At 30.7% G+C, this 18,733-nt stretch overlaps 2 protein-coding genes, 2 non-coding genes and 1 pseudogene across 4 annotated transcripts; 2 read left to right on the forward strand and 3 right to left on the reverse strand.

The window, feature by feature from the left end:
* Positions 1-754: 754 nt before the first annotated feature.
* LOC114384051 lies at positions 755-5,541 on the forward strand (annotated as a pseudogene).
* A 1,059-nt stretch (positions 5,542-6,600) lies between these two features.
* Positions 6,601-8,324, forward strand: LOC114384059 (light-harvesting complex-like protein OHP2, chloroplastic). The gene is made up of 2 exons (XM_028343743.1): positions 6,601-7,244; positions 8,030-8,324. Exons 1-2 carry the CDS (start codon positions 6,811-6,813, stop codon positions 8,142-8,144), a joined length of 549 nt encoding a protein of 182 aa, XP_028199544.1. The 5' UTR covers positions 6,601-6,810; the 3' UTR covers positions 8,145-8,324.
* A 3,215-nt stretch (positions 8,325-11,539) lies between these two features.
* Positions 11,540-12,444, reverse strand: LOC114384067. Its single transcript, XM_028343748.1, has one exon. It carries the CDS (start codon positions 12,088-12,090, stop codon positions 11,830-11,832), a length of 261 nt encoding a protein of 86 aa, XP_028199549.1. The 5' UTR covers positions 12,091-12,444; the 3' UTR covers positions 11,540-11,829.
* A 3,578-nt stretch (positions 12,445-16,022) lies between these two features.
* TRNAR-UCU lies at positions 16,023-16,095 on the reverse strand. Its single transcript has one exon. It is a non-coding gene; the product is annotated as a tRNA-Arg (tRNA).
* A 1,461-nt stretch (positions 16,096-17,556) lies between these two features.
* Positions 17,557-17,629, reverse strand: TRNAR-UCU. The gene has a single exon. It is a non-coding gene; the product is annotated as a tRNA-Arg (tRNA).
* Positions 17,630-18,733: the final 1,104 nt, after the last annotated feature.

The following is an 18,733-nucleotide window of genomic DNA, read 5'->3' on the forward strand; positions in this document are numbered from 1 at the left end:
GTTTTTTTTTTTTTTTTTGCTGAGTATGGCAACGCAAAGGCAGCGTTGACACAAACAAAACGGAAGACCAAGATGAATTGCAAATTGGAGGGCAATGGTCATCTCCTAATCAGCAGTGCAATGCTAATCCCAGGTCTCATAAAGGATGTTGCAACGTTGATCCGCTTGAAGGTCCCGTACTCCCACCATTGGAGGTTGAAAATGATCATGAAAACTTCTCCTGTCCTCTCACAAATATTAGTCATCAGTTTTGTTAATTTTATCAACAGGAGATTTCAACCCAGACAAATCTTATATTTTCCACCTCCATCACTTTTGATTAAATGACTTGAATTTATATTTAAGTAAGAGTTCAATAAATATTAAATTTATTATAAAATTAACTAATAAAAAATTATTTTTAAAGTAATTTTTAAGATGATTATTATAAAGATAAACATATTATAATTTGTTCGTGCAAGAGACTCAAGAAACCTACTGTTTTTTAACCTAATATAAAAAAAATATTTACAATTTTAATATATTATTTTTTTAATAAAATATATATTATTTATTCTTCACCTAATAATATTACTTTTTTCTTAAAGTAACAAAGTACGTTAAAAAGAAGAAAACAAAAGATGCATCATGCACAACATTCCCTTGCGGCTTTGCGCCTACATTTATTGGACCCCACCGATAGCATGATGAATATTTGTGTCACTGTCACTATCCTCCTTTAAAATAATCCGAACCTATTAAAATTTAAAATAAAAAGAGAAACAAACTTTTTTTTTTCTTTTTATTCATTCCCCCCTCACTTCACTAGCTCAATTCCTCGCCAAGTTTTTATTGTTCCGACGTGGCAATCGGACTGCTGCCGCCTCCGATTCAACGCGCAGTCGCCGGTGATTTCCGTCGCTGATTCTCCGACACCGTTTTGGTACTGCCAACTCGCTTTTTCCTTGATTTTCATTTTTCCGTTTGATTCCCGAGAAAGTGAAGGGAACCGACACTGTTGTGGAATCTCGCTTGTTCTCCGAGTGTGCTAATTATTATTATTATTATTTAGCTATCACCAAGCTGAGTTGTTTAACTAATTCAGCTTAATCAATAGTTTTGAGATTGAGTTTTGAATATGCAATTATATTAAATATTCGGACAGAAAGTTGTGTTAACCACTAATGGTTGTTTTATCCGGTTCAAAAACAAGATTACTTCCGCGAAGAATACCTGTGTCTCTATGAAAAAATATTATACAAATTTAGCTGTTCCTAGTGATTTATTTTTGTGAAATTGGGATTTTGTGTGTGAGGGAGAGAGAGAGAGAGAGAAATTTGCATGCTAAAATTTGTTGAGTGTGGTTACCTTGAAGCTGAGATATTCTTCTTTTGCCCTTTTTCATGTGGATTTTAATATTTTGTCATTTGGTTTTTAACCGAGTCTGAGGTTGTGTGATCATGTAGTTGACTTCACCTAGTTGGATAAGACTATTGTTGATATTTGTTGTTATTCTTTCTCTTTTGTGATGAATCAACAGGAATTGTTTGAAATATCATAAAAATGTTATTTCTTCTAGAACTATGATTTCTAACAGTTCTCATAATTTTGGCCAAATACAGCTTGATTCCTTGTGGCACTGTTTTTGCTGCTTGAGACTTTGTATAGCAGTTTTAACACATTATTGCAGCATTAAGAAACATTTGGAAGTCTTAAAAGTGGTTTGGTACTGTGTTTGTTTTTGTCTTAGTGTATTCCAAGTATGCATCTTCACTGTGATGTGTCTTTGTTGTCATGCAAACATTGAATGTATTCAACTGAGCATATTCTCTCTTTTAATAATTGAGTGAATAAGTGGAATGGTAAATACTTTACAAAAAAATTGTGTACAAACTAGATAAAAATTGACATGATCATGCTGATAAATAAATAATTTTTGGTGAAAGGCCATATATTGAAATAGTTTTCTGGTGCGCCGATGAACCGACCTGATGTTATTGACAGTAGAAGGGGGAGGATTCTTCTCTTCTTCAGCATCAGGGTATACTAAGGGTCTGGCCCTTCTCCTCTTGGGTCAGAGGAGTGACGATAAATCCATGAGAGTTTTGCCGTGGAACCAGTTCCATTTGGGCCAAGAATCTGACCACGAGCTCCAGCTGGCTTCCAGAAAGAACCGTGTCTCCAGCGGGTGTGCTTCCTTTGTATGCTTTGGTCGTGTCTCTGCAGGGTTTGACACTACATCTCATCTTAAAGTGGGCCCTGCCAAACATCATGATGTCTCTTCAGGGACACTGGTTTCCAACAAGGGCAAGTACCCTTCTGCTAATGTAAATGATGATAGTAGAAAGGTTGCACTTAAAAGTAGCTTAAAAAGGAAACAAAACAAAAAACCAGCTCCTGTTGAGGCTGCTACTGAACATGAGGCATCATCCGGTGGAAAGAGGAAAGTGCAGTGGACAGATACTTGTGGTAGTGAGCTTGTTGAAATACGGGAATTTGAGCCCAGGTATTTGAATTTTTATTTTGTGTATTGATTATTATATATGGAAAATATTTACATACTCAGTGCAGATTCTTTTTCTGTTTTTGTGTTCTTTATCAGTTTTCTTTCTGTGTGATCAATTGTAAAATATAAAAGTTTTGTCTCATGGGTCAGATTTTATCACTAGGAACTCCTGGTACAGTGGTACTTTATTTTGTGTGATTGATAATGAAAGACATATTGCTTGTACAGCCTTCTCTGCTCCTTTCTTTTATTCTTACTAATCTAAGTATCTGATAGTTATTGTTACCAAAGGTCTAAAAAAACGTTTAACAATTGGGTGCGGGGCTTTGAGTGAAAATGGTTTGCATTTTTGTGAGGCAAATTGTGAGCTGAATTTGGATTAGAGCAGTCATACATATGGCTTCACTTTGCAGGAACATATTCTGAACTGTAAGAAGCTTTATGTTTTGTTCTTTCCAAATGCTATCAGGTCCAACAGATACTGTTCCTGAAACTAGTTTGAAATTTGAACAAGCCTAATCGTTAACCATGGTTCAGATGATTCAATACAGCTGCATTATTTCTCAATCCATTTTTCGCTCCATGCTGTTTGGTTAGTGGTTTTCAAATTTACAACTCAGTGTAAAGTTATTTAGATAATACATTTTTTTGTAATCACTGCCTGGTTAATTAAGTGATAATATGTTTCATTTCATGTTTTAGAACTTGGGCTTAGGACCTAATTCAACTTTACAAAACCAGCTTGTATGGTGAAGATTGCCCAAGCTTTATAAGCACTACTTTGGCCTTATCTTAAGTTGGTGTAGGTTTCAACTCCCCAAGAGTCGACATCTTGTTGGCTATGCATACGATGCTCCTCTCAACCGCTTCATATGTATCTCTTTCCAAGACATTGGCAACCAACTCTGATAAGGTCACAATTAAGTCAGGCCGCAATTAAAGGGGCTTTCCATCACACACCCTTATGCTTGGGGCTATAGGCCTAGGGCATGGTAATACATATGGCTCGACAATGGATTTAGGATAGGCTCTGCCACTATTACTATCTTAAAATTTGGGCTTACAGTCTAACTCAACAAAACCAACTTGTATAGTGAGGATCATTCAAGCTTTATAAGCACTATTTATGTGGGATCTCAAACCCCTAATAACTGATGTTCCGGTGGCTGCACACTACGATGTTTCACTCCAACATTTTTGGTTAGTCTCTTTGTAGGTAGTCCTTTCCGAGATATTGACAACCATCTCTGATAGGCCGCACTTAAGGCACTATGGGTGATCAAAATTGAGGCAGCTTTCCAACAAGGCATCCTTTTCTGATATTTCTTTTCTATTTTGACATTTTGTGCATTTTGTTACTGCAGTCAGAGTCTTATTCTCTGAATTTCCCGATGACTCTGATAGTAAATTTAAGTTGCTAGAACCTTAATTAACAGTTCAGTAGGAGAGTAGAGAAAAGGAAAGAGAGGATTGAAAAGGCTTCTGTTATTATTGAATGCAGATTCTAGTAGTTAACCTCCCGCAAAGGGTCTCCCCTTTACACTATAGCAACTGCTCGGTATTCTAATCCTTCCCTCCAAAAAGATTGCAGTAGGTTTGATTCAGGTTTTAAGCAAAATGAACTAATTAACACAAATAATTTAATAGGTTTGGTTTGGATGATTAAGTTCATTAGATCAAACCCAATTTGATAAATATCCCCAATTTTTTGTGTTTGTGTGAATATAATTTTGTTTGAATTTTGGGTAGGATTTCAATTTTGACAACCTTTGTTACTAGTATCAATCAGATAGAGTAAATCTGTTACAACCTTTTTTTTTTAAAACAAAATAGAACTCCCTAAATTTGATCCTCCAATGTGCACACTTTTATCACATTACATTAGTCCTCATAAAATTATGGTTACCAAATTAGTCCCTCGAAGATTCTTTTCTTACCACTTTAGTTCTCTAAAGATTTGGTCGCCAAATTAGTTCCTTGAGGATTTAGTCTATTGCTAAATTAGTCCCTCAGATTCTTTTTGTTTCCAATTTGCTTCTAAAATTGAGGGTTTCTTCTAAACAATATTTTTGAAATTTCTTTCAAAGCAACTTAAATGACTACATCATTGCTTATAGTGGTGAAACCTTTACATGTTGTTCATTCAGTTTGTAGCCATTTTACAAGGCTACACGCCTTTACCTGTAGCTCTTATTCATTAAATTTTCAGGCCTTTGCACGATTGACTAACATATGACCGTATTCACTCTAAATATTAACGCCCATGTTTTCTCTTCTCCATGTGTTATATTAAACTAGTATGTCACAAATTAGGCTGAACTATACAATTTGTGTATTTTTCAATTTTTATCCTTTACCATACTAGTTGACAAGTGACAACCATTAGTTTTATATATAATTTTGCAAAACTTTTTATTATTCTTATATGGATGAGCTTGATGTAATGGAAGTTTCTAGCCTTGTTCCCTTGCCAGATTTATATTTTTTCTTTTCCTGTTTTGTTTCCTACTTATTCTTTGAGATCGTGATTGTCTTTCAATTGCAGCGACGCGGATGGGTCAGTTGATGAATTCGACCATGGGAATCACAAAACTTGTTCCTGTGCTATTATGTAAATTGGCATTCCAAAAGATGACAGAGTCACAGACCCATTTATGAGGTATCAAGTCGTTGATTGCTAACATATTCCACCACTCAGCTTGAGGAAAAGGAGCAGATATTTTTCAGTCTAGTGGAGATTTATACACCTCTTTTGCCTGAGCAATCATTTGTGTCTATAAATGCTTGCTGTGGCCTTCAATTTTGTTCCTCTGCTTTCATCAATTTTTGTATAATCTTTGTCGTGTGAATTCTTTGGCTTTTAATTCAAGATTTTCTAGGTTCTTATATATATATATATATATATATAGTTTAAACGTAGTTCTAGTTTTATGCTCTCGCGTTATCTAGAAGAAAGAAATACAGATGTAATATTTTGTAAAGAATCAGTGCTGTCTTTGGCGGGGAATGAACTTATGCTTTTATTTTAGAGCAATGTAGATTTTTTTTCTTCTTTATTTTTGGTGTGTGTTGGGTGTTGAGGGCGAGCAATACAAGCTTATGTGCCGCAGTGCAATAGAGGAAAAATATTGTATAGAGGGGAATCAATTTTCTTGCGACTTGGGATTTTGGACTGTCTGTCCTGTTATGCTTGGCCTGCTTATTGATGGCAAACATTTTCATGTGCTAAAAAACTATGACAACCGATTTCTTATATGCGATTGATTTTCTCGTATTTTGTGAAATATTATTTCTCACAAAATATAGTTTGCATTATGCTGTAGTTATTTGTCTTGTGGTAATACATCTTGTAATAATATTTTGCTAATATAGTAACACAGACTTATCTTTTAGAAGGATTATTTTAATAAGTTTTTTTTTTTTTTGAAAAGCAACGATTATTTAAATAAGTTAAAATTTCAATTTTCTTAAAATGCGTCTAAAGTGCAACTTGTTAAAATATTTTTAAAAATAAGTTGGTATACATTAGTAAATCCCTCTCTATGTATATGTGTGTCATTTTATAATATTACATCTATAATAACATTTTGCTTTATGCAGCAAGAAAAAAAGATTTTGCTTTAATAATTTGGGATCAAATTATATATTTCTAATTTTTAGTATTATTAGATAAATACACAAGTTTTTTGACTCAAAAGTATGCTAATGCATTTAAGTGCGAGTTTGGTAGATTGAAAAGAAGAAGAAAAGTTTGAATTAAAATAAAGAGTAAAAATGTGAGTCTCACTTAATTTTATTGTTTATTTCAATTCTTTTTCACTTTCTTTAGTCTACCAAATGATGTGTAAGTGAAGTTCGTGAATTAAGTATGAACACTTGCGATTATTGAGGGGTGCTGTTGTTTGTGTCTGGTGGGAACGCTAATCTAGTGGGAGTTCGAGTCCTCCTCGCTTCCTGCTTCCTGCCCTTAATTTTATTTTAGAAAAATTAAGTATGAGCACAACAATTTACACCAAAATCAGACAAAATTCAGTGGCCGATGATGCCAGGCTACTGACCCTGATGAAATAAAAAAACGACATTCTTTCTTGGTCAGCTTTCAGTGGTTAAGACACTTACAACTGCCACTGAAACTCGAGCCACTTTCTGGTGGAAACTTGGTCATACCTTATCCATACACCTGTTCTCTGATTTTGATAAGATACCACAAAGTCCAAGCCAATAGAAGAAAAAAGCTAAAGCAGAATAAAAATAAAAATCTGAGCTTGGTTAGTTAGTTAGCATCAGGAGAAAAAGAAAAAACAAACAAAAAAAGAAGAAAAAAAATGTCTATGGCATGTTCAATCCCATGCATCAAAATCCCAACACGTTCCTCTTCCCCATCTTGCACTTCATCCAGTTCATCCTATTCTTTGCGGTTCTCTTCTTCTAAGCCTCACAACAGTGTCACCATAAGGAATTCTCAAGCTGAAGGGCCTATAAGAAGGCCAGTGGCACCCCCAATAAGAGAACCATCATCATCATCAAGTGCTCCACAGCTTCAGAAGCCAACACTTCCTTCTCAGCCTCCATCACCATCCTCTTCACCCCCTCAGAAGCCAGCTACTGTTGTTGGGGATGATAAGAATGTCATTACATTGGAGTTTCAGAGGCAAAAGGCTAAGGAGTTGCAGGAGTACTTCAAACAGAAGAAGCTTGATGAAGCAGATCAGGGTCCTTTCTTTGGTTTCATTGGGAAAAACGAGATTAGCAATGGAAGGTAAAAAAGTTTTGCTATTGGAATAGTATAAAATTAGAGCTATTCTTTAGGTGGGGTTTATATTAATTGCATTTTCTTTATGATGGTACTATTGGATAATTGTGACTAGCTCATTGGTTGATTGCTTCCTTTCTATTATTTTGTGTTCTTTTCTCCCTCAACATAAAGGGTTATTGCTGAACAAATTTTTTCTCTCTTTTATCTTTGGCCTAATTCAATTGGCAAAAAATGGGCTCTTTTTGTGAAGCTTTGAGGATACCTAATTTAGGATAACCAAAAATTGGCCTAATTCAGGATTCAGGATACCCAATTTCTTTGTTCTGCAAAAGCTTCACTGTTGTTTGCAATGAAAACAGTAACATTTACATTGTCAGATGCTGAAATTTTACAATTTTGTTATTAACTTTTCTTTCAGAATGGTTTTTGTGAAGAGTCACAACTGATAAGATGGGGTTGTGTTCAATAACATTGTGAAAGTTTTCTATCACAATCTATTGGAGATTGGAAACATAAAAGTTTTATGGATTATAGTAGCTTCTTTGGGCCAAGTTGAAAACGAATAAATGCAATTGAAGGGTTAATATGGAAACTTGACACACTTATCTGCATCAATGTCATTGAGTTGAAATCTAAGTAGCTCGGATTCAAAGCATCATCTTCTCAGCTTCTTGTGTTTAATGATTGTCATCCTATTTATTGCATACCTGTCACACTTAATTGAATCCCCATTGTTGTGCAAGTTCTGATGTATTTTGACTTACTAATATGTAATTTCATTTCTACAGATGGGCAATGTTTGGTTTTGCTGTTGGGTTGCTAACAGAGTATGCAACAGGTTCGGACTTTGTTGATCAAGTAAAGATCCTTCTATCGAATTTTGGAATAGTAGATTTGGAATGAACACATCAATATAAGATACTGTCAACACTTTCTTGCTCCCGTTCTTGGTGTAAACACTGTTGAGTAATTTGTTCTGTAATTAATTTATACCAAACAAGCTTTCTCTTCACATTGATGACATCACAAGAATGTGATTTTCCTTTCCCATTATGCTGGACTCCCTAGAGATTGAAAATTTTCGAACGCATTACAATTTTATAGTTAAGACATTAGATAACAGATCGAATATGTAAGATTGTCATAAATTAATTAATAACTACACATCTATTTTCTTATGGGACTGCATTGTTCTTGTCCCGGAAAAGGTGGTTTTTGTTAGACCAGTCGCAACTTGTGTTGAAAATGGATAATTTTTTTATTAAGAATTTGTAATTATGTCCTAAATTTTTAGGTTGTTGAGATAAAGATAAAGATAATGTTATCATCTAGACTTAGAATGTTATTATCAGTTTATTTTTGACATCATGATGATATTTGAATTTTCTATCACACTTAACTCTATATTTAAATTCTAGGAATAAAAGTTTAATAAGCTTCCTTGCATAATATATCTTCTCTTCTCTTGAAAAAAAAGTTTTCTATAAAAAACTAAGAACAAACATGTGAAATGAAAGCTGAAGCAAGCTTTTCACATGTTGCTTCTCCTATCTTTAATGGAAAAAGCTATGATAGTTAAGGATCACAATGAGTAGAGTTTAAATAGGGTATTTTAGTATCCGTATTCATATTCACATTTGAAAAAAAATATTTATATCCACCTGCATATTTATATCCATCTCCATTTTCGGGTAACAACTTTACTTTCTGTTTGTGTACCTACTAAGTACTTATATATATATATATATATATACCAACACTTGCTACTCGCACTACACTCACGTGTAAAGTCAAATAAGTATTATTTGAAAAAAATTACTACAGTTAAATTAAAAATTCATTCTTAAATAATACAAACATAACATTAAATTATGCAAACTTAACCTCAGATATTATAATATTCTTGTAATGACATCTAAAAGATATGATTGTAGACACCAGAATAGAGAAGGCTTATGAGACAAGAAAAGAGAAGCATGAAGATTTTGAAATAGTAGCCAAAGTAATAGAACTCAAGCATTTCCACCACGTCCTTATTGCTAAAAAGCTAACGATACTCAAAAGAGACGTTGGTGGATGCTTGATGTAAAATGTTACTAGTGTCTTCAAGAAAATACGCAAGTTTTTCCAATGTCATGCTTTACAACCAATAATTCGCAAAAGCTTAACTTATTGATAGTGATTGTACAAACTATATGACCTAAGATTTAGAGCTCAACAAAATTGCTACTTCAAAAGTTAGAATTGAAAACTGAACATGCATCAATAAAAGGAAAAATAACAATCACAATTAAAAGTCGCTCAAGTTTGAAATTAACTATGATATTTTATATGTTCCTAAAATTAATTAAAATAAGTGGTGTTCAGTTGTTGGAGAATGTTAGGATACAATCTATGATGTTTTAACTTTTTTATAATCTTTCCTTTGCAATGCAATGACGATAAAAATAAACTTGCTCTATCAGATCACATTACATACAAATTATAGAAATCAACTGACAAATGAATAAAAAAGATAATAAACATAATGAAAATAGTATGAAAAGCGAAATAAATAAGAAATAAAATATTGAAAAATCTAATATTAAATTCTTTTTTTGTTGTTGCTTGAGACTTATTTTGCATGCAATTTTTACTATGTCTGACCCTTTTTGATTCAAATGCCAATTTTGTTCCATAGTTTTCATTTATGTGAATTTAATAGAATAAATTTTAAGTCCTGAATTAGTTAAAAAGGAGTTTAAACTCACGTTCCAAAATAAATAAATAAAAACTATCACTATTTTGAAAGGATGATTTTGACTCATTCTAAAAACATAAATGATTAAATTAAACTTTTTTAAAACATAAAAAATAAAACTAAATATATCTAAAACATAAAAGGATTAAAATTATTTTTTAATCATTATTATAAAAGTCAGTTTTCTGTACATAATATATAAGCCTTCCTTAAACAGTGCATAGATTATTTTTTTATGAAAACATAAAGTTCAAATAAACATAAGTAAGTATTGGTTAACTAATAAAGTGAGTAACTTTCTTCTCAAAAAATAAAAACGAGTAACCGTCGGCAAAACGTTTTGTTAAGAAACGTTATACTTATAAGTTTGATGATCCATTTCTGTCACTTGAAATAATTAGTCTTCTTAGTGATTAAAAAATACCCATGATACCCACGCTCATAAAGAGAGGGTGAGAAACAATAATTTTGACCATGTTATTCTAAAATGGATATTCAAAGCATAAAAATATGTTAAAGATTATAGCTTTAAATATGTTTTTGGGAGTGAGGAGAAGGTTAGGGTTTGTGTAATTGGGGGTGTAGGGAGAAGTAATTGAGTTTGAAATAAATATTGAAATAAATATTAATGGTTTTGAACCATTACAAATTGTGCTATCAAATATTTAAAGAAAACGTTGTTACTTAACTGACAATAGGGATTTAAAAAAAAAAATTTTAAATATCAAAGAGTCAATTTGATGAAAAAATTTATCAAGGATCAAACCTGAAAATTGGATATATATTAGGAATAAAAAATATATATTAAGTCAAGATTATAAAGATATACATATCTAGAGAGAGATGGGAGAGAAAGAGAGAACTGTCCTCACTTCAAAATAATAAACTTTGACTATGTAATCTCAAACCAATATTGAAATTAATAAAAGCATTTTTTTTCATAAATTAATAAAAGATTTAATTTTATTTACAATGTATTAACAAGATAATTTGTTTTATATTAATTGTTATTTAGTTATAAATGACTGTATATTATAATATTCTAGACTTGTTTAATCATGATTTTAGAAGTAACATTTATAGTAATTTTTAATTAATTGATAGTGTAAAAATCTTAAACCTATAATGGATATGAAAATTAAATCCCAAGATTAATTGTGTATTGATTTTATTTGGACTAACTCATGTAACTCAAAACAACTTGAGTTAGATATAAATTTGAGTCTTTTTTTTAATTCGTAGGAATTCAACACAATATCAAAAGATTATAACATTCACACGCTTATTCAATCAATTGAGTTAGACTTTTTTAATATATAGATATATAAATGAGTCTAGTTTAAGGAAAGAAGATGAGTTTAATTTCTTAATGAATCCAGCTTAATGATTTTTTTATCAAGCTAATCTTGAATTAGACTTGTCTCAACTATCTCAACTATGTAGATGAAAGAAGGATAAGTGTTAAAATTGAAGTTAATTAAGTAGAAAACATTAGGCTTTATTTGTAATCCTCCCCTCAAATCTTTTTGTTTTGAGATAATAACTAGAACGAAGAACATAAATTATATCCTAGAATTCTTAAAGAAGAGAACGAAAGACAGGAAAATGAGTTCAAAACTACACTCATTTCTTTGATACATACTAATTGCATGAACTCTTCCTTGAAACCGTTAATAACATCTTGCACTCAATTTTTTTTTCTTTGTAAAACATCTTAGTTGATAAAAGTACCTCTCAAGATATATAAATACAACAAGAAAAATATTCATTCTATTTTCTTTCCCTTTAATTTCATACCTTCAAAGTACTAGCTAGCCCACTTTTTATTCTAATCAATCGTTGCATAGTTCACACCCCACTGTGAATGTCACCAAACTTGTCCTTGATCCACTTGAACCCGTTTCTAACACTTGTTTTAAGCTTCTCCTCCACAGTGAACACGTTATAAGCCTTGATTCTCTTCTTCCTCTTAAGCTCTGGATCATTTGCTGCACAAAACCCACTTCCCTTTTGGATTGGCCCGTTGAAATTGTAAGAGTTTGATCGTTCAGCGAACCCAAATTCTGAGTAGGAGCATGAGTATTTAGGGAGGGAGTTGTTTTTCTCCATTCCCTTTGGTTTTTGGTGTTACTTTCAAGTTTCAACAGTGCATGAAGCAGGAAATGTTTGTATTAAATGGCTAGGTTGTGGGGTTTTAGAGGAAGAAGGGCTACAATACAATACAATACAATACAATACATGATGATGATCCAGTGTGGTGGCAGCCATGTGTGATGTTGGACAGCTGCTACTATTCAGGGTTCTGGGAGGCATGGGATGGGAGTGATGGGGTGGTGGGGCCTCTTGTAAGGAAGGGTATGCCACCATCTACTAGTGATGAAACAATTTGGTTGGATTCACATGGTAGTGTAGTGGGACCCTACTTGCTTAGTTGTGGGCAGGGGAGGTTTGTTTCTTTGGTTAGTGTTTCATATTCAGGAGATAAGACACAATACTTTGCTTCATTTCAACTTAATGACTAGTTTTTTGGTTGAATTTAGGGTATTTTGCTTGAAAGTCAGACACTAATCACTTTTGATTTTACATTGCAATTGTGATTGCAGTATTGTTGTGATCCTTAATATCATGAGAAAATATTGTTGACTTGGTTAAAATTGTAATTATGACGCAATTTAAAATTATGCTAGAAATACCGATATTCTTTTACAAAATTAGTCTCTCTTAACTTTTATATATATATATATATGAAAATTAAACATCTAATCACATGCTTAAATGTTATTAGTGTGAACTTATTTTAGTAAATAGTAATTATGGCTATTTGCCACTTGCAAGTTCTATTACATGCGCATTTAGTTTTCACTTTTAAATATGAAAAGCAAAACGGAGTCGTTTTCCACTGTATGTCAAACTTGGTGGCTCAGTGCTCCGTGGACCTTGTATTTTAATTCAGACAATGAAAAGATTACCTTGATCCCTCTGCTTTCAGATCTTATAGCAGAAATTACCCTATGGATTCATGATCTGCTGTATATGATTGACCAAATTGATAACATTTTTAGTTTTAAAATTGGGACAACTACCAATTGGGATTGGGCTGTGCATTCCTTCTGAAATGTTTGATGAATGGATATCATAAATCCTTTCCTTGGACAACTTCAATGCGTAAATGATATTTTTTTTATAACGTAGCATGTATAATTGGGTTCTACTTTATTTTTTATAATGTGGCATCCATGTATAAATTGAAAAGATCTTTGTTCAAATCCAACTTTCGTCTCTACATGACTTATCGTAGATTTGAGGTCATACCAAAAAATATATAAAAAAAAAAAGAGAATAAACACTTGGAGATACATTTGGACCCACATGTACGGCACCAAGAGTACCAGTGCAACTGGCCTAATAACACCTTTAGTTATCCTATTTCTGTAGACTGCAAAATGTTTAGTGTCTATAATGGGTCGGTCGATTTTGTCTATTCATAATCTTCTCAAATTGGAATTTTTTTAAAATACAAAGAGAAAATGAGTTTAATTTCCCTTTCATATTAGTGGGAAAAACTTTATCAGAACTACGACCAATTTTTTCATACATTATTAATAGTTCAATCGATCTTCAATTTTTTTTAAAATAGAGGGCTTAAAGAGTAATCTAACCTTTAAAGAATGATTTTTTAGAATAGGTATTATAACTATAAGAGTAAAAAAAATCATTTTTACAAATGACAATATGTGATTAGATAAACAAATAACAATGTAATTTTTTTCTATATTATCGATATATATTTCAATCAAATTGAAAAAGAATACATGTATAAAAATGAAAAGAGATATGTGAGCATTGTGCTCTTTGCCTCATGCTTTTATCTAGGAATTTGTTGAGTTGTTTAAGATGGAAGCAGCATCTTATCAATTGTTATACAGTCCAAACTCCAAAAGTAGGGAAAGCTTGCTAGCCTTTTGGCAAAGAGATTCTCAAAATAAGGGACCATGCTGGTTCTTGACAACCATCATGGATCTATTGAAAGATCTTAACCATCATGACATTTTTCCTTTTTTATTCCTGTGCGCGTGTTATTCAATAGTCACAAGAAGCTAATTGATACGTTTGTACTGGAAGAGTTGTTAAGCTATTCCCAAGGAGTGAATTCTATTAATTTTACTTGGAACATTTTAAATCTTTTCTCAAAAGTTTAATACATTTTCAGTTCAAAACTTTAATACATTTTCAGTTTTTCACACTTCATGTTATCATTTGGATTGTGCAGTTTAAACAAACTTTTTTTTTAAGGCTTTAAACAAAGTTGTGTGTGCATTAAAAAAAAAAGAAGCAAAGTTATGTGTGAAATAAGATCTTGTAAAAAGAAAAATAAATTAAAGCAGGAAGGGTAGGCTTAAGTTGGCAAAAACTGAGTAAATATACTAGATTTTCACACTTATGAATGTTAGTCAATTGATTCGCCAAAAAACATGTTAGTAAATTTATTTCATAGTATATTATATAGAAATAAACTTAGTCTCAGACTTTGAGATTTTTCAATTAACTTAGTCCTTAAAAACGGTACTGTTTATCAGTTTAATCCTTGACATAAATAATAGTAGTCAATTTGATCTCCAATTTTAACAATCATTGAGTTCATGAATTTTACAATTATCAGTTGATTTGGTCCAGACATCAGGAAGTAATTGATGCATAATGAAGTTAGGGAATAATTTGAATAAAATTATATCAAAACGAATAATTGTTAAAGTTAGAGATTAAATTAATGGACTCCTTTAACGCCACAAAATACAACGATCAATAGATGTAAATTAATGGAGTATATTTTTTTTATTTTAAAATTTTAATTATTATAATTATAAAGACTAATTTGATAATTTACTAACTTTTAGGCTAAACTATAATTTTGTTTCCTCGTTTGAAGTTTTGATTCGGTGTCCTAATTTTTTTTAAAAAAATTACTTTTATATCTTAAATGTATGTATCCAAATTGTTCAGTTGGTCAATTTAATACATTAAATCTTATTTTATACAGTGAGAGTACTGATTTTATATGAGATTAAGAAAAATAAATATTAATTATTAAATTTTATCGTAAATGATCAAGATTAAAACATAATAGAATGGTTATTGTTACAATTGTAAAAACTGCATCACAATTATAATTGTGGGTCGTCATGAATTAAGTGAGGCCAATGAGAACACTTCTCCTAAAGTGTGAATTAATATTTATCCATGCAGAAAGCAACCATGCAACTATATTATAACCTGGTTTTGCTTTTGATAAAAGCTGGTTGGTGCTCGATAAAGGGGTTGAACCTGATATATTGTTTTATCACGGAAAAGCCAGACATCATGATGCTACATATAACACGCAAATATATATATATATATATATATATATATATTGCCTCCTCTTGTTCATGGAATATATCTTGAATAAAATAATAATAAACTCCCCGTTCGATCTTAGTTGTTGAGTTCAATTCCATATACTTCCCGTTCTAATCTAATTAATAAATAAGCTGTAATATATAGTTTATATTGTTGTTTTTGAGTGTGTTAGATAAGTTTTTTTTTATTATTCAATTTTTTAATTTTTTAAACTAAATTAAGAGATATACGATAAGTCAAAATAAAACTAACATTTTACATATTAGTATATATTTGCCATAAAAAATATTTAACTAAGTTAAAAGTTTATTATACCAAATGAAAGTCATTTAATAAATAAAACTTACTTTAATAATTTGTAACATTAATTTTAATAACATCTTTTGAAACGAAGTTTCCCAATGACTATTCTTAGGGTTCATATTAGACGCCACTCTTCCTCCTTTACTGAGCATGCAGATAAAGCCTTTCCTCTCCTGCACACTACAATCATATCTCACAGTAATTGATTTCTTTAACACTGTTAAAAATCTATTTTGATATTAAACTCTATATAGTATATATACTGTTTATAAAGAAAAAGGCATTTCAGGTTACAAGAACTAAAAAGTTATATATTAAAACGTAATAAAAATATAGAGAAACACGCCCAGTGGGACTCGAACCCACAATCGCTTGATTAGAAGTCAAGCGCCTTATCCATTAGGCCATGGGCGCCTTGTGAAAGTAGAGGCTAAATTTAACATTATTACCCAAATTCAATAAAGCATTATTAATTACTTAAATTAAGTTTTTTTAATCACAATTTTATCCAATAAAAATATAACAGAGATATGATATGTTATTGATTTATATAGATTCGTAAAGGGAAAATATATAAACTAATTCAATGAAAATAAAAAAAGCATCTTTTGTTAACATTTGATTATTTTTTAATTTAAATATTTTATATATTTCTTTTGCTTAATTTTTTTATAAATCAAAGATATATCACATTTTTGTTATACTTATGTAAATTATCGTATGAAATTTTGAGATGAGAGACTAAATTTAAACACTTGAAAACTAAGAGAAATAAATGATATTCATTCTTTGTCTTAAAGTGGTATAATTTAATTGGTTAATATGATATATGAATTATTGTGAATTTTTTTATACTGGATTTGATTCTTACAAATAAAAAAAATATTCATACTCTTTTGCTTCTTTATAAAAAATATATTGTGAATTTTTTGATACTGGATTTGATTCTTACAAATAAAAAAAATATTCATACTCTTTTGCTTCTTTATAAAAAACAAATGAATATATTATTTTGGTCCTAATTATAAGAAACATAGATTTACTTTAAGATGTATTATTTGTCAATTTTTTTATACTCTTAATTTATTTAATTTATTGTGAAAGTTGTCATTCATTCTCCATGCAAGTAAATATATTTATTCTCCTATTAATCATACAAGTACATTCATTGGTAGGAAAAACATAATCTCTTCAACTGTGAGTGTGCAGTGTCTAAATATTACCATTACTTTTTATGGTATTTTTATAATAAAATTTAAATTTATGATATTATTAATTAAGTTATCTAACTTACCTTTTTTTATTTTGATATTGATAAAGTAGTTATTTGTTTCTTATATAAAAGACAAGAGAAAGCAACAATTTTTTATGCTTATATCTTATGAGTAAACTCTAGATTATTTTTTTTCTGATCATATAATTGTTATTAAAAAGTTTAGGTGAGTTAAATCTTATAAATTCATCAAAGATAAAAATAAACCTCAAAATTCACTAAATATCTATAAAAATATTTACATATTATAGACCAACAAAATTTTCACATAACTAGCGAAAATTGAATCCACATATTTATGGTACATAAATTTATTACTTATGGATTGACCCATTTGTTGGCGTAAACTCTAGAATTGTAACTTAAAATTAATTTTCATTTCTCGCATTTCTTCTTCTGTAAAGGTACCACGAAACTATGGCTGCCCTTTATTGGATACTTTCTGAAAAAAGTTATAAATGGACAATCCCAGTTTTTTATTTTAAATCAAATGCCCTTTGGCTTTTAACTTTTGTTCTGAGTGATTTTAAAATTCTAAATATTGCGTATTTGCGTGGACAATGAAAGGTTAACAAGTAAAAATATAATTGAGTAAAACTCAACACGCCCAGTGGGACTCGAACCCACAATCGCTTGATTAGAAGTCAAGCGCCTTATCCATTAGGCCATGGGCGCCTTTTGTTTTAACATCACTTAAACATAACGTATTATAATTTCTGATAATATAAATCAACAACCATATCCATTATGTCCATTTACTGCTGTATTTATAATATGGTTTTGGTGATTTATACTAGGGTAAAAAAAAGCTTGGGTCCATGCAGGTGTGACCCTATACAAAAATTAAATTCTAAGGCTCAGTTTGTTTCGCATAAAATCAAGGGACGAGATAACACAAAATGATTTCTCCCGTATTTGATTTAAAAAATTGTCATGGGACAAAACAAACAAAATGATGAGGTATAGAACAAACACATAAAAAAAAAATGTTACCCACAAAATCAAGAAATAACCTTTTGTCTTCTACACAATAAAATGAAAAATCTAAATTATCCTTTTCATACGCCATTTTCTTTCCCACGTTCTGTCATGTCTTCCTTCTACTGCTTCTCTTTTCTTTTTGCTCCTTTCTCTCTCTCTCTCTTCACATACTCCTTCTGTCCGTTTCTCTGCCTTGCATGACAAGAATCGTAGTGCAAAAGCTCTTTCGTAACTATTATTTGGACTCGTTGACGTAGTAAAAAGAAAAGACATTAATCTTGAAAGAAAAATTATAATCCAATGTATTTCTATTTGATAATAAAGATCACTAATATCCAATAAGAGACTAATTTTGATACATGCTCAGATACAAGTATACAACACAAGAAAAACAACAGAAAATTAACAAGCGCTTACTTTATTTAATCTATATTGTCTATTATTCACCAAAAATTGCATATGATAAAAAGTTATGAAGACATATCTATAATATTATTATTATTTTATTATATATTAATAAGTAATATATATGAAGACATATCTAATAAGAAAGTCATTTTTACTATGAATAGTCAAGATTAAAATGTATGTACAAATTATGTGAATTTTTAGAAAGTCATGTACATGACATTAAATTTTAGTTATTCGTATATAATTATTATAATCTAATTTTACTTATCTTATTATCATATAAAAATGACCCTCTCACCTATTATATCTCCTATACATAATATAATGGAGTGTTATATGAATATTTTATATTTGACGAAAAGTCATTCAATAATTTATTTAGTAACA

This window comes from Glycine soja, chromosome 2 (assembly GCF_004193775.1).
Source record: "Glycine soja cultivar W05 chromosome 2, ASM419377v2, whole genome shotgun sequence".
NCBI lineage: Eukaryota > Viridiplantae > Streptophyta > Magnoliopsida > Fabales > Fabaceae > Glycine > Glycine soja.